At 34.4% G+C, this 16,297-nt stretch overlaps 2 protein-coding genes across 2 annotated transcripts; both read left to right on the top strand.

Annotated features, from left to right (window-relative positions):
- The first annotated feature begins 1,008 nt into the window (after nucleotides 1–1,008).
- LOC132275419 (endonuclease III homolog 1, chloroplastic-like) lies at nucleotides 1,009–10,210 on the top strand. Its single transcript, XM_059776899.1, has 11 exons — nucleotides 1,009–1,190; nucleotides 1,306–1,427; nucleotides 2,128–2,191; nucleotides 4,405–4,473; nucleotides 5,639–5,757; nucleotides 5,976–6,042; nucleotides 7,417–7,508; nucleotides 7,715–7,852; nucleotides 7,935–8,039; nucleotides 8,826–8,909; nucleotides 9,711–10,210. The coding sequence occupies exons 1-11, from the start codon at nucleotides 1,022–1,024 to the stop codon at nucleotides 9,852–9,854; spliced, it is 1,173 nt and encodes a 390-aa protein (XP_059632882.1). The 5' UTR covers nucleotides 1,009–1,021; the 3' UTR covers nucleotides 9,855–10,210.
- A 758-nt stretch (nucleotides 10,211–10,968) lies between these two features.
- On the top strand, nucleotides 10,969–15,738 carry LOC132275421 (gamma-secretase subunit APH1-like). Its single transcript, XM_059776901.1, has 6 exons — nucleotides 10,969–11,129; nucleotides 11,297–11,452; nucleotides 12,433–12,518; nucleotides 14,182–14,307; nucleotides 14,567–14,694; nucleotides 15,465–15,738. The coding sequence occupies exons 1-6, from the start codon at nucleotides 11,017–11,019 to the stop codon at nucleotides 15,603–15,605; spliced, it is 750 nt and encodes a 249-aa protein (XP_059632884.1). The 5' UTR covers nucleotides 10,969–11,016; the 3' UTR covers nucleotides 15,606–15,738.
- The last annotated feature ends 559 nt before the right edge of the window (nucleotides 15,739–16,297 follow it).

Here is a 16,297-nt window from a genome sequence, read left to right as displayed (position 1 = left end):
CCTTCATACTTTCTCAATCCAAACATTATACAGTATTTTATTAAAATGATTGTATTAGTACAAAATCATTATTTTATTGCTATTTCATACTAACAAAAACAATTGCCTTTTCTTCATTTTCCATTCTAAATAAGAGTCGGACTCTATAAGGCCTAGTTTTATTAGAGGGTATTCGAAGAAAAAGAACAGAAAGGTAGTAGAGGGAAATGAAATATTGTGTTTCATAAAAAATTTTAAATGAAAAATAAATAAATAGAGGGATTAGGAAGGAAACAAATTATATGTGATGGGTTGATTTGTTATCCGTTCGAAAATGGAAGGAAATGGAAAGAAACATTAGTTTTTAATAAAATTTCTTAATTTCAAATTTACCTTTTGTAAAAGACAAAATTTATAGTACGATAATAAATCCATTAAAATACTTTTATTTATCAAGTATGATTTTTATCATTTTCTTATCCTTTATTAATCAACCACCATAAGTGATTAACAATATCATTTCTTTTCTTTACTCTCTTAACTATCTTTATCTTTTTTTATTTTTATTTTACCAAACATAACCTAATGTTGGTATGCTAGGGAAAAAAAAAGATAATCGAAGGGCAGAAAATATGGTGTTATTTTCACTTTTATTTTGTTAAGTGAAAGGTAGCAAAAGAATTAATAATTTTATAATTTGAAGTGAAGTAAATGAAAAAGTTTTGACCTCTTTGTTATTTCATTTTAGTGAAATACAAAACTAAATAGAACAATAATTTATAGATTCAAGTGAATTAAGTTTGAAATTTTGTTTATATGAATGAGATGGTGGGCTCACCACACTTATTGACAGAGTTTAATATTTTATTTGTATATTTGCAACTATTCAATTTATATTTATATTTATATTTTTTTGGTTTTTTTATTTTAAACAAGTAAACAAAATTATTATCTATTGCGTTGAAAAAAGGAAGAAAAAATTACACCAAATTTTAGTTACCAAATCATACCACAATAAAATAATATTATGTCGAAAACCAAAATGTGTGTTTGGTCCTTGGAAATCCAAATGTCTATTCCTTCCCTAAGAAATAGCAGGTTTCTTTCATTACTCTCGTCTCCGACCAATTCCTACAAAATGTCCAGAACAAGATTTCCTTCCAAAACCCTTCAATCCAACCTAGAAATCCCACGTACAGAACCAAACCCAGGTACGAGAAACCTAAGAATTCACTTAAAAAACGTATTTTTCCACTTTCATCAGTATTAATTTTTTAATTTTTAATTTTATTTTTTTGTGTCGTACTCACTTTGTCAAAATTTCAGGTTCTGAATCTTCCAAAGGCAGTTCTGCATCAGAACTTTATGTTTTTGTTAGGAAAAAGAGAGTGATGAAGGCAGTGGAAATCACCAAAAGAGAGATTAAAGCGGAACCTCAAAGCCAGAAAGTAAGAATATATATATATATATATATATATATATATATATTTTTTTTTTTTTCAACAAAGATTAATTATAGCTTACCAAAATGGTGTTCATTTGATACATTCCAGCTCAACAAGAGGTCTTAAAGATTTAAATGCCCAGATAGTATATATTATGGATATATATAAATGCAAATATATACATATAAAGTATAAAAAATAGGCATATCTGATGTATAGAAAGTAGACATATAAATATAAATGCAAATATATACATTTGCCTTATCAAATTTCGTCTTCCAGTTGACACTTGAAGAAGATAACAAGATAGGTCACAAACCCAAACAAACAAAAGAAATGAGATTGTTGTCTGAGACTCAGAATGACATCTATGGTTTGAAAAAGAGCACCGGTGAATAATAGGGTGCACACAGACAGGTTTAATGATACTTTTTTTCATAGTTAAAGTAGACTTATATAGATGGAATTAGGGTTGCACTTATATTGATAGAATAATTTAGATGGAGCATAATTAAGTTTAGTTGCTCCAAATTCATCAATTGCTGCCAATCCGGTGGCTTGAGCCATCTCTAGTCATACGTTTTGAAATTCATTCACCATCTATGGCTTCAACGAATTACTTCATTTTTGTTTTATAAATTTTTTATTTTTATTAAAATGAGTTATCTTTATTGTAATATATTACTCAATTTACTGTGTGCAGCCTTGTGGCCTACCTGATATTGAAGACTTCGCATATGGAAAGGCCAATGGAAGTTTCCAGTTAAGTAAGTCCTTATTTTTGAAGACACTATCTTGTATATATTGGCATATAGAGACACATTTATATCAGAAGGGATTTCCTGCTGCCTTGTTAGTTTATGTTTTCGCGTCCTGGTGAACAAATTGTTGCAATTTTTCTGTCTCGTATTTAGAATAGTATGAGTATCAATAGATACTTAATGATAGAAAATAACCAAGTTACTCCAAATCGTTCAATATATTCTGCCCGACTGTGCTTGCACTGTCAGTAGGTGGATTGACATAGAGGGGTTCCCATTGCTGGCACCTGAAATTAAACAACTTAGAATTGATCTTGCAATGTTACTGCTGAAGGGGATGGTTCATATACAGCACGGATCCCAAATAAGGTATTCTAACTTGCATAGAAAGGATTATCGCAGCTCACCCCCTAGTAGTTAGCTGTATCTTTTAGATTTGCTGTTACTCTTTATTTCACGATGTATTACCGCTTAGGTATTATGCCATTTTGCAACATCAAAGTTTTTCCATCTGCCTCTCATTGAATACAAATTGGTAGTACTAATTGAGTGTCTTCATGTCTTTGAAAAGGTTGAAACATAAAATTGCAGAGGTTTCTTTGCCGCTGCTTACCGTCATTTCAGATTTTCCAGTCGTGAGTATGCTTACTCAGTAAAATCAAAAGACTCAACAATTCGCAGTTTGCAATGCCAATGTCATAGGAAAATGTTAAATAAAGAGATGCAATAAGTCATTATTAGGTTTGTTTTTGCTGATTTTTGGAAGGCATGATGAACGAATATCAGTATAAGTGATAATGATCACTCTGCACACACATTTTTTTTAGTACTTTGCAAGGAAAGACGGGAGTCAAAGAAATCAATGAAAAAGGAAAGAAAAGGACATGACGTCAAAAGTAGGGACAGAGAGGGAGCTGCTTGCTTTCATCTTTAAGAAACTCTGTTTATTTTTTATCTCTGTATATAAGATTTCCCATTGAATTATAACAAAATATATTGTAGAGCCAAGTATTCTTCTTTCTTCCAGGAACTCTGGTGGGTTTCTTATTCCAAGTGATCATAGAATAGTGAAAGAGACCAACTTACATGCTGAATAACAACTTAGGCATGCTAACAACCAACATGATTACAGATTGATGTTCTGAAAAAAAATTTCCCCCTGATCTTCAATACTTTGAAAAAATCAATCTTGGCAAATGATTCCGCATTACTTTATAGAAGGACACGATTAAAAGTTGGTGGAGATCAATTGAATTGGCCTTGCACAGCAAATATCAGTCAGGGCTCACCTAGTTCCTTGATACACTATGGTCTTATGCGATGATCTCTCTCTCTTCCTCTCACTTCCCCATGTCTTTATTGGAGTCTTCTTATAGTATTTCACAGTAGGTTAAGCATATTACTTTTTGAACCTAGTAAAATCTCACTCTCTTACACATGGAAGTGTAAAATAGCTTGGAAGTTCAGACATGTCTTGTTTCTTTAAACTATCTTCTTAAAGTACATTTTCTATAATTAGGAACCAGATGCCTTAGATCTCTCAAGGGGCTCATTCGATGCATGTAGTTTGCATGTGTATGTATGGATTAGTCCTACACCCTACCTTAACCCAAAAGAAAAAAGATAAAGTGTCCACCACATGTCGGGATCTGGAATTGTATTTATGTTCCATCTTAAATTATTGGAATACTGTGTCAAGTAAGAGACCACTACCAGCTACTCTTCATCATGAGTAGGCTGACACTTGCATCAATTATAATGACAGTGAGGTTGGAATCTAAAACCTTGCCTGCTTTGATACCAGACGCCATCTACTCTAAAAGTTCAATATGTTAGCGATGGTGTAACTTTATTTACTTATATCATCTGCTAAGTGTATTGTGTACATTGAGATGAAAAGGTATTGTGTACATTGAGAAAAAGAAAGCAGAGATCATAAATCCATATAAATGTATTGAGATACAATGGAGTAGTGGACATCTTTAGCTGGCAGGGAAACTTTATTTTTTTTTTTTTTAATATATTTTTTCCTTAAAATTTTAATGTCAAGTGATGATTTCATGATGTGCATCGATAGGACTTTACATATGCACACAGACACTCTCCTTGATGCACACACAACAACAATCTATTTATTATTACTTGCAATCCTGTTAATTGTTGCTTCTTCTAATGTTCTCTCTCTTCCTCTCCACCCTCTATTGCTTATTGATCTGCAGATAATTCAATATCTATCTCTGATGTGCCTTCAAAGAAAAGCAAAACTACGTCTCCTACCATGCCAACAGGTATATGGAGGTGGAGGATATTGTTATTTTGAACTAGAGAAAGTACGAGAAACAAGATTGGAAAGTTCATTCTAATTAGTGTATACTGCCACTGAGGATTGATTATAGAAAATGAGCAGTAACTCAATCAGCTGGGCTGGAGCAATAACCTTATGTAGCTAAGTTTAAACATTTATTTATTTATTTTTTAAAATTCTGTTTATAGAATGTATCTTCTGGTCACAGGTTCTTGGCTGAATCTAACCCCAAGCAAGAGCCTGGGTCATCCACATCAAATATTTTTTTTCTTCTCCAAATGCTGGTAGAATGACAGAGAGCATATTTGCAGTTTTTTTTTTTTCCTGGGTGGCAAATAACCCTGGGTTTACAGTAATATAACTCATACTTCTGACAATTTCGATAATTAAATAAAACTAGGTTTATGGGAATTTTGAATTGAATGGAAAACATTACAGTGCTTTTATGACAGGAAACACATTTAGAGAAATTCAACATAAAACAGTTTTAATAACACAACTTACATTTGACATACTCCAAAAATAAAATCCTTTTATGAGTAATATAGCACAATATCCAAAGAGCAGCCGCTAATGACTAAGAATAGCAGATGTTCTGCCCCATCCATCTCTATGGTGAAGGTGGCAGTGGAAAAGAACAAGGAGAAACCAATTGGTCAAGATCTCATTATGTGGAAGCCTGAATGGATGGTTCTTAATGCTTTCGCTGTGTGATACAAGAAGAAGATGCCTCTTCCTGCACCTTGGCATGTTTGCAATTGGCTTCGCAATAACAAAGACTAGGGAACTCCCAAACCCAGTACCAATTCATTTTCAACTTTTGAGAAGCATCTAATAGTATTATTCTGTTGGTGATGGAATATAATTTCGGCCTACTGTCAGTATAAGTCCAATCTATCTGTAAACCATCTTAATGCCAGGAGTCTTGGGGACTTCTTTAGTTGTATCTACTGGTTGACGAGTTCCAATTATTCCCTTTGAATCCTGAATGCTATGGGCAGGGGGAGTAGTTTTTCCTTAATTCTTATTTTAAAGCGATTAGTCCTTTCATGGAAAGTAGAGGCACGTTTTTTGTTTAACCTTTTTTACATGGATGGATTCCTATCCAGGACTTAGAGAAAGCCTAAGTTTCATTTTTTCTGGTACAGCCAAACCACCTGCCAATTGGGAAAAGGTCCTTGAAGGGATTCACAAAATGAGATCTTCTGAAGATGCACCGGTAGATTCTATGGGATGTGAGAAAGCTGGTACTTCTCTTCCCCCTAAGGTAATATTCTTTTCAGACTGGAGATGTGTGGGTTAGCTTGAACTGAGCAATCAAGCTAATTATTTTTGACTATTTTATAAGCATTGCCGTCTTTTCTGGATCAGAAGAGATCCTACTTTTAAAAGGACGTTGGGTTTTGCATGAATGTATGTTCTTTACATCTGCATGAAGCGTGGTGCTGACAATTTACTAGTCATTTATACGTAATTTGTTATCAGGAAAGAAGATTTGCTGTCTTGGTATCTTCGCTTCTATCAAGCCAAACCAAGGATAATGTTACCCATGGCAAGTTCAAATCCTATCAATTATTAGTCTATGAAAACAGATGTTCTTATGTTTCATTATCCAATTCTTCTTTATATGGACTCAAAAAACTATAAGACATTGCAGGTTCTAGCTATGATATGTAATGGAGTATTGGATATCTGGTGCACTGTGTGCATGGTGAAGTTAATAAACCTCTTGTCGTTATATTTAACCTAATGATTGAAATTAGGAGTTGCTTTCTTCTAGATGCTTTACCTGATTCTAGTTTTGGCAAGTTATTGTTTGGAATAACCTAAAAAGATGTGGTTCCATCCAATCCATGGTGGCTACTTCACAATTTTTTTCCCCTGGTAATTTGCTACTTCGCAATTTTTGCTGCAAATGGACACTATATCTCCGTATCAATTGTAAAATATTTTTATGTGGGTTGGCATTCTCAAAAAAATGAAAATAAAAATAAAAATAAGGATAAATTAAGAACGTAGGGGAAAGCATTGCACATTTGTTAAAATGCATGTGCTGTTTGATAAAATTGAAATTAATTACCAAAAAGTTGCTGTTTTGACTTTAAGCAGTTGAATTTGTAGAACTGAAAATTTAAGTGTAAACTTGTAAATTCAGATTAAATTTGAACACTATCTTTTACATAGCTCATTCAATATTCAATGTTGGGTAAGATCTCTTTGGCTTAAAAACCTTTTAAAAGGAATACCTGTTTAAGTATTATCAAAAGCATTTACTATAGAATCTACTGAAAAAGTTGAGTGTGAATCAAGTTAACAAATGACACCAAGGTATAAAATCATGAAGATTACTATAAATAAATGCAACACACTAAAATTAGCATTGAAGATGTTGTAAGTTGTAACCCAAATTAGTCTAGTTTTTTATTTTATTTTATTTATTATACTCGTTTAATAATTAGACTATCTAGGATTTGTTTGCTTTTCCTTCAAGGGTTGGTATTTTGGTTTAAGAAAATTGGACTTTCATTTGTTTTAAGACATTAGGTTATGAGAAGTCTATATATATATACAATTGTAAGTTGTAAATCATTTTTGTAGAGGCGAGCAAAGTTGGTTTCTCAAACTGCCTTAGAGAGGAGTGGGAAAATAGGACCATGTAGCCAACCCTAAGTAGTTGGGAAAGAGGCTGTGTTGAGTTGAGTAGAATAAAGTTGGTCTCTAGGAGGCTAATCTCCTTTGAAGTAATTTTAGGTGTACCATCCAAGTGATCAAATCTTTCCTTTCTTATTATTTTAATGTTATTTTAGTTATGTGGTTTGTAGAGTTGTATCAAGAATATTGCTTGAGAAATTTAGTTGGCTTCATGGTGTTGCACGTGAAAAATGTCCTCCAATTATTATTCATTGAGGTCTTTTTAAAAATGCAGGAGCTATTCAGCGTCTCCTTGAAAATGGTCTTCTCACTGCGGATGCGATTGACAAGGCTGATGAAGCCACCATCAAGAGCTTGATTTACCCAGTATGTTTTTTTTTTCTTCTGAAGTCACTTGATGGCATTGTGTAAAGTTTCCAATTTGACCTGGATAAGTTGAAACCCTGAGACAAACTAACGGTGAAACTTAGTCTAACAGAAGAACTTAATATTAAAGCGATCTTACTGTTTCTTCCAATGGGATTACATGAGTTGAGTGCTTTTGGAAAAAAATTCAACTTTTATTTTATTAGGTTGGATTTTACCCAAAAAAGGCTGTCAACATGAAGAAAATTGCAAAAATTTGTCTCGTGAAGTACAATGGAGACATTCCTAGTACATTGGAGGAGTTACTCCTACTTCCAGGCATCGGTCCCAAGATGGCTCATCTGGTAAGCTGAATACTGTTAATTCTTACAATTAAGTTATTGGCTTGGTTGCTTTAAAAGTTTTTGGCTGTTTCTGCTTGTGTAGGTTATGAATGTGGGGTGGAACAATGTTCAAGGGATATGTGTAGATACTCATGTGCACCGTATTTGTAATCGGCTTGGATGGGTGTCCCGGATAGGCACAAAACAGGTAGACAGTTTTCTAATTATGAGATGACATCAAATATATCAATCATGTTTTTATCTTTGCAGTCTATATATCAGTATGGGTATGAGACTAATAGGGTTTGCTTGAAGATTGAGTCTGGATTTGACAGGATTATTATCAGCTTTATCAGCTCTAATTAGAAAGAAGCATTGAAATAGTTTAAATGAGTCAACGGGGCTTGCAATGTTACTTTATCACTCATCCTTGTGCCATTATAGGGATCTGACAATGTTACTTTATCACTCATCTTTATGCCATTATAGGGGTCTGTTCTTTGCTCCTTTTAAGGCATTTCCATCTTTAATTGGGAAAGGGAGAAAAGGAAAAAGAAGCTTAGATATTGCAAGAATAAATTTCTCTATTTTTTGCTTTCCACAAATCTATATTTGTGCATGTATGTTTCCTGACTTGTGATATTAACCTACTTGCCGATACTAATATTTATATACTCATCGTCATTTCTCGGTCTTGAGTTATCTAATTTGTGTTGAGTTCAGTACTCGTTAAAGTCGTGACCCTTTTTCAGTTGGCTCATCGCTGAAATGAAAATGCAGTGTAACATTTGTGTGTGTGTGTGTGTATATAATTGATAAGAATGCAGGATAATTTTTAAACTTCATTATCACCTTATCTTAAGCTAGTGTTGTCAAAATGTATGACTCATTTAGCATTAACACTATGTTCTCCTTCACACTTATATAAAACACAATGCTATAAATTGATTTATGACTGTCCTGCATTGCTAACTTACACTTCTGCATTTGTTAGAAAACTTTATCTCCTGAGGAGACTAGAAAGTCCTTGCAACTATGGCTTCCGAAGGAAGAATGGGTTCCAATTAACCCTCTTTTGGTATGTGCACCTCATTCTTTCCGATATGCATAGCTCCATATTTGCTTGCTTTATGTAAATACATTTATTTTGTTGGATATTGGGATCTCATTCTACCATGTCGCCAGTTTAAGATGCTCACTATCTTTAGTTATAATGCTTGCTGTTATGTAGCTATGCTTTTAATTTTTCCCCTTGTTGCTAGTTTTTGGACATCTGCTGTCCTGAACATATATTGTTTCATGTCCATCAAAATATAGCAAATACCTGATCTTTACTAGACTGTATGCTATATAGTGCCCGATTATTTGTGTCAATCACATTGTAGCTTTTATTGAACTTCTCCTTTAAACAAATGTATCGCAAATATGCTGATCTTAAGGCAACCAAAAAAAGGAGAAAAAAGAAGAAGAAAAAACTGGTGCTTGGCTTATGGACAATAAAGAAATTGATATGTTTTATAGAATCACGCAATTAATCATGCATTGTAAAGGAACTTATAGTAATTGACAAGTGCTGGCCTTGTTGGGGGAAAAAAAAAAGTGAACAGAAAGGTCACCGCTACTAATCTGACTGTAAAACAAGGATTCAGTATTCACTTGGGGTATCTATTATTGTGCAACAAAAACCTGGTGCTCTCTGTTGATATGGGCTAATGATACAAAAGCACTTTCATATTGACCACTGCAACAATTGCACACCTATTTCTTTTCCCCGAATCCTTGAGACTTGTGTTTTCTGTTTCTTCAAATCCTGTGCCGTTGTTCTGCATATGTGCTATAAGCGGGTGGAAGTCCCTTCGCTAAACATCTTTTTCCTCAGGTGGGATTTGGACAGACAGTGTGCACTCCTCTCAGGCCCCGCTGTGGGATATGCAGTGTGAGTGATTTCTGTCCATCAGCATTTAAAGAGAATTCAAGCACGTCGTCCAAGCCGAAGAAGTCTGGCCTGAACAAGAAACTATGATTAAATTGCTTCACGAGAGGTTGTACAGGTTTTTTTTTGCGTGGAAGCTCATGGGCAAATGAATTTTTTGGTCTCAAAGGCTCTAATTGGTGCTCCACATGTCATCATAGATGAGTAGTTTTTTTTGTTGCAAAGAGTGTTTTATGAGATGGAATTGAAGTTGGATAGATTCTTTTGGTAAAGCCATTGTAGTTATTACTTTTTCACCGAAGATTGTAATATGAACCCAGAAGATCAGAACCAGCTATTTGGGAAATTCTCTCTCGCTCTGTGTGTCTGTGTGTGTACTCGAACTTATTGCAACACTATTTTGAATTTCTACTGATTATTAATCCAAATATCTCCAGTTTGATTAAGTGTTGTCTGTCAATAGCATTGGTCATCAACGTGAGTCTTTTCTCTTCTTATAGGGACCATTTTTCTGGTACTTGGGTGAATTGGGTGAATTTTGTTAGGTAATTTCCAATTTATGACTATATCTTTCATGTTTACATTCAATTTAATAAAAGCATCCATCTTAATTTCAAGACAGTATTTTATTTTTATTTTTAATTTACATTTGAATAAAACCATACTTAATATTTCATTTTAATGTACAAATTATCAAGCTAATGACACTCTTGTACCTGCATATAAGAAGAAAGGTGATATTCAAAGTCGTGCTACCAACATTGGTGATCAAAGTTATGGTTTATGCAATAGAACTTTCCAAAAGAGAAATTGAGCAAAGATTAAGACACAGTGCAACCACATGAGATCATTAATTTCTGCATGAGGAATTTATGATGAAACAAAAAAAAAAAAAAAAAAAAATGTTTGACAAGTCGTGTTATTTTTTATTTAATTTTTTTCTCTGATTGTGAAGGACCAAAATTATATCTATTCAATACATTAACTTGATTTAGGGACATGTATTGATGTACATAAAATCAAACTAGTATCAGATCATCTAAAATATACTATAATTTTAATAAGGTTGAAAAATAAATTGGATATTTGCTGTGTGCCTGTGTTCAACCAGTTGACCCGACCGTTGAAGTAGTGTTTCATTGACCCGGTCCATTCGCCGGTTCGATGTCCAGGCCGGTTTGATAACTATGATGATGATCAGAAAATGAAAAAAAAAAACGAGAACGGTATTTGATTAGGTCTAAACGTAGCAATGACAGTGGCAGCAGGGATCGGTTACGCCTTGCTAGCCCTAGGCCCCTCTCTCTCTCTCTTCGTTGCCGTCATCTCCAAAAAACCCTTTTTGATTCTCACCGTTCTCTCCAGGTATTTCTCGTAATTTCTTCGTCTTTTGCCTCTCTCTCAATGTGTATGCATATACCTACATATATGTATTTTATATGTGCTTGTGTGTATATATGTCATATTCGATTTGGTATTTAGCTTAATTATTGTGTGTGCTCTTATTGGTTTGTATGGATTGATGTATGTAGTACATTGGTATGGCTGATAAGTCTGATTGTTCTATCGGGATTGTGGAGAGCTTTTCTTCCACTCCAAACAACGGCATGGTGGCCATATGGGATTCTTATACTAACTTCTGTTGGTTTCCAAGAGGGGCTTCGCATTGTCTTCTGGAGAATTTACAAGTACGTTATTTATTGTAGTTATTGTCTTGGTTTTGTCTTTTGTATCAGTATTGTTCTCCTATTTTTTATAAGTCGATGTGAATGTTCGATTCATACCCACTTCACCTTATGCTGACAACCTTCCACTTCGAGAAGTTGAGGAGATACAACTAAGCTAAAAACCATTGCTGATGGATTTTGGGAGTCAATTGAGAATATTTTGATGAAGGAAAAAATTAAGCAAGGATTTGGAAATGGAAAAGGTGGTGTGGCAATTGCATAGAGAAAAGGGAAGCCTATATAATCAATCAGGATTTGTATAGGGTGCCCGATTTTGAGTGGGTTAGATATGGGTTTGAGCCCTCATTGAACCCAATACTTGAATGGGTTTAAGAATTGCAAATTTAGCGTGGATTAAGGAAATCTTATTTTTTAAATCTTATTTTTTAAATATAACTTTTAACTCTAAATTCTGTTGTTACAGTGTTTAATGCCTAAGGTTTTATGGGCACTCTTTTCTATTTTTCGAGTGCATTAGGTGATGTTTAGATTAGCTGAGGAGGCTCTTTCTAGCTGGAGAAAATTTAGTCTGAATAGGAGAGGCAAAACACTGCAGCAAGAGGCTCCATTGTGCTTATGGTGAACCATTTGGCGAAGAAGACAGATGCTCCTTTCGCACTGGAAGAGAGCTGGGGGGTGGGGATATTGGATTTCTCTTGAGTCTTAAATAATGAATGTTGAGGCTCTATTCTTTTGGGTGACTGAGCTTGTCTATTGTTTGCATCATGTGTACATATGTGAGCCTCCTTTGGCATTTTGATAGTGATTTTTTTGTGTCAAAAATTGAAGTGCATACCCTCTTTCACTTTTCATATTTCATAGAGCTTGTTGATTTGGGATTGTTTCCCTGGGGTTTTGGCATTTGAACAATTGTACAACCATTCTGTTGGTGGATGTTATTATTTGTGATCTTCATTTTTCTTATTGTGGATTTTGTCTAGGCGACTGGAAGAGATATTGGATGCTTTTGCTGATAAAGTCTCAAAGCCGCGCCTCTTTTGGACAGATAAGATGCAAATTGCTCTTGGTAAGCTTTGGAATGGCTACTATATTCTTTTAAACTCATCAAAGTAGCTTGCTGTGTTCCCATTAATCCTAGAATTTACCATTTAATTTACTATAAGATTTTGCAAGCTTTTTGTAATATAAAAACCTTATGATGATATGACTTTTCTTATGGTTCTCAACTTGCCACATTAATCATTCATCCCAATACATGTGTGGTGTGTGTTTGAGTGTATTTTTTTTCTTCTCTATACATAAAGTCATAAATGTACATATTTGTGTACAGATATTGTATATACATGTATAAATACACATATACTAGTGTATACATGTGCATAAACATATACAATGACGGATGTGGTAAAGATTGAGGATCCAGAGATACCAAAACATTTCTGCTATTCAGCCTTAATTATTTTTCAATGAAGAAGAAATTGGAAAGGATGTTAATCATATAATCAAGGGATGGCCGCATGATTGGTTAAATGAGGAGAGCATCTAGTATATTTTGTGATTGGCGTCTCTCTCTAAGATTGGAAGAGAAATTCAATAAAAATTATTAGACCAGTCATCCTTAAAAGGATAAATGTTAGCAGCTAAGGAACAACATATGCATAAAGTGAGTGTGGCGAAAAAACAAATATCAAGATGGATATATAGCAAAACAAGAAATGAAAGAAAATCAATTGAGAGGGTTTGGATATGTGCAGAGAAGACCACTAAGTGCACCAGTTAGGAAGAGCGACGTGATCTGCTGGTAATGCTGGGGGGGGGAGACCAAAAATAAGATGATTAGAGTTAGTAAGGAAAGATTTGATAACATGTGACCTGGCTAAAGTTATAGCCTTGGATATAATAGGATGGAACATACAATCCATATAGCCAACCCTAAGTAGTTGGAATTTTTTTTCTTGATTGAGTTTCAAAGAGTGTCTAAGTCCGTGTTAATTATCTTTCACAGTGGCTGTAAATAGGGATGGAGGCACTACATGCCTTCAAAACATTCTAATCGCAGAATAAGAGGCAGAAAAAGAGTTGTTGGATGCAAACTGATCATATTTTGATTCAAATCCAATATGATGACTCATGTATGAGGTGGTGCTGATTTGATAAACCCAATAAGAGTCCGAATCCCAACATTGTATATCCGATACCTAACAGATCCTTTAATTATTCAATCCCTCTAAATACGTTTATTATTATTGTATATCTAAACCCTATTTCATCTATTGTTAGATCCTTGACAAACTAAAGGTGCATGCATCAGATTCAAAAGTAAGCTTACATGGTTTTCTCATTCAAAAAGCAGCCCTTCTCTCTCTCTCTCTCTCTCTCTGTGCGTGAGAGAGAGAGAGAGAGAGAGAGAGAGAGAGTTCCAACTGTAAGTCACGGGTTCAACTCCCAACAGCAAGGATTGGCTGCTTTAGTTTTAGCCTTGGATCTCTTTCTCCGTGACACACACAAAGAAAGAAAGAGAGAGTTGAGCGAAGAACACTCTCATTCTCCTGTGTGTCTTGCTTTCTCTGCCTCCTTATTTCTCTCGGTTCTTTCTGATATCTTTAATTTATGAGGAATTAAACAATTTGTTTGTTTACAAAAGATGGCATGATGAACACTCCCATTCTCCTGTCTGTCTCGCTTTATTCCTTTGCTAATTTGATTCATTTTAAATCAATTGCGTGCAGCTGGTGGTTTGGGTCATGGTGTGGCCCATGCTGTGTTTTTTTGTCTCAGCCTCTTAACACCTGCATTTGGCCCAGCGACATTTTATGTGGACAAGTGCTCACAAATACCCTTTTTTCTTGTTTCCGGTGAGAAGTTCTTCATACTACCACTAGTTTTACATGACCTAAATTTATATCATTGTTCTTATTATTTAAACCAACCATTTGTTCCGTATCTGTGTGTTGCGGTGTAATATGGGATTTAAAAAATGGAGTTTTCTAAAACTCCATGTTCACTTTGATAGTCGCTTCTTATAGTATTTGCTGGTTTATATCATCTAATTGACATTGAGTTTTGGAGTTCTTCATGTGAATCATTTGACTGTAGTTGTCTTCTAAACTGCAGCGATTATTGCTCTGGCATTTGTTACAATCCACACGTTCTCGATGGTCATTGCATTCAATGGTTATGCAGAAGCGAACAAGGTCGACCAGTTCTTTGTTCCCATAGTTCACCTAGGTGCTGGAATGTTGGTAAATGCCTCTATCTTCTATATATTGATTCCAGTTCTCTTGTAATTATTGCATATTAAAATTTTAGCATGCAACTGGTTATTCAGATGATGCATATCATCAAAACCATAGTGATTCCAACCATCAGACATATTAAACCTTGAAAGTAGATTATTGAAGAAGCATATATAGCTGTGGAGGATTTGGTGCTAAAATGTTCTATCGGTAATTCTATGGTCCAGAAACTGTTTGTCTTTGCAATCACGTTTAAATAGTCCTCAAATTCTACTTTTCTGGCTTCAGCTCGAGTGATTTTTGTATTTTCACACAAGTTAGACTTGAGGGGAAGTAATTTGTCTTAGTAATATGTTTTGGAGAATGTCCATTGATTAGTCAGACAAAATGTTTTCAGGTATTGCTCTCTCTCTCTCTCTCAAAAGTAAACATTCAAGATGCTGATGCACATAATTCTGTCGTTGTCTGGTTATATTATATTCGTCAAATTGAAAATATGCACCTCAGTTGGGAAAATTTTGTTTGCTGTGAAGTGGAAAGCTTTCATTTGTCGTTATTGTTTGAACTTTCGAGTGTGTCAGTATTTTCATCGTCTAATGTTATATAGAATGGAAGATTCACTTATCTAAGGGAAAAAGAGAAGTTGAAAGAAAGAATTGAAAAGGCAAGTAGATTGACCAAAATTGAAGCAAAGATAAATGTTTTCCTTACGCTAAAAGAAGCAAAATTTTTTTTTTTTTTTTTTGCTCCAATTTATTTTTGTTTTTTGTTTGCAGACGCTGATAAATCTTGCATCTGGGGGTTGCATTATCGGGATTCCTCTCCTCTATTTTACGGCAATTCTAACCGTAATGCATTGCGGGAAGATGGTTTGGAGGAGATTAACAGTAAATCAAAGCCATCAGGGAAATTCATAGTTGAAGGTTGCCCCGTTGAAGCTAGTGTTGTTGTGTAGTTTCTTCCATTTACTTTTTGAAGTGTGAATTCAAATTTACAAGATATGCTTCTATATTTTTTAATGTAAAAGCCAGACTGATTTTTTCCTTCTTAGAGCTAATGTTTGTTACTTTCATATTTTGTAGAATTAATTACAGTGAAGCCATGTTCTACCATAGAGTAATGGTCAATTGGTCATTGCACAGTGTGACCACTAATAATAGTTGAAAAATGGGTACTGATTTAACCATTGATATAATTTGCATCGAGCAACTGCCCTTCAGTTCAAATCTTTCCATTGGTTATATAATACTTTTCTCATTGTCAATGCACCATATGCAGTAGTCCCCAGGTTATACCGTGGACTCATTGTTTCGTTCGACTTTTTTAGGGTGTCCCAATATGTCGAACTTTCTGTAAAAAGAGTGGCTATGAAATATAGGGTATTAAATATACCTCGGTCATAGAAGAGCATATTTAAAACAGAAGTTTTGCTTCTGGATTTTGCATTGATCCTCCAGTTTTATGTCCACTAAGAAGAAAAAGGATTGATAACCTACTAATTATTTCCATCCTTAATTCCACAAGAACAAAACCCATATTCAGTTTTGGTGTATTGGTTTGTATACGCACAAATCCATCTTTATGCCACTATGCACATGACCCGCTGTCA

This window comes from Cornus florida, unplaced genomic scaffold (genome assembly GCF_030987335.1).
Source record: "Cornus florida cultivar Cherokee Brave unplaced genomic scaffold, ASM3098733v1 CherokeeBrave_3.0.0_Hap2_Chr09, whole genome shotgun sequence".
NCBI lineage: Eukaryota > Viridiplantae > Streptophyta > Magnoliopsida > Cornales > Cornaceae > Cornus > Cornus florida.
The sequence above is the reverse complement of the archived record's forward strand: the minus strand, read 5'-3'. Positions and strand labels throughout refer to the sequence as shown.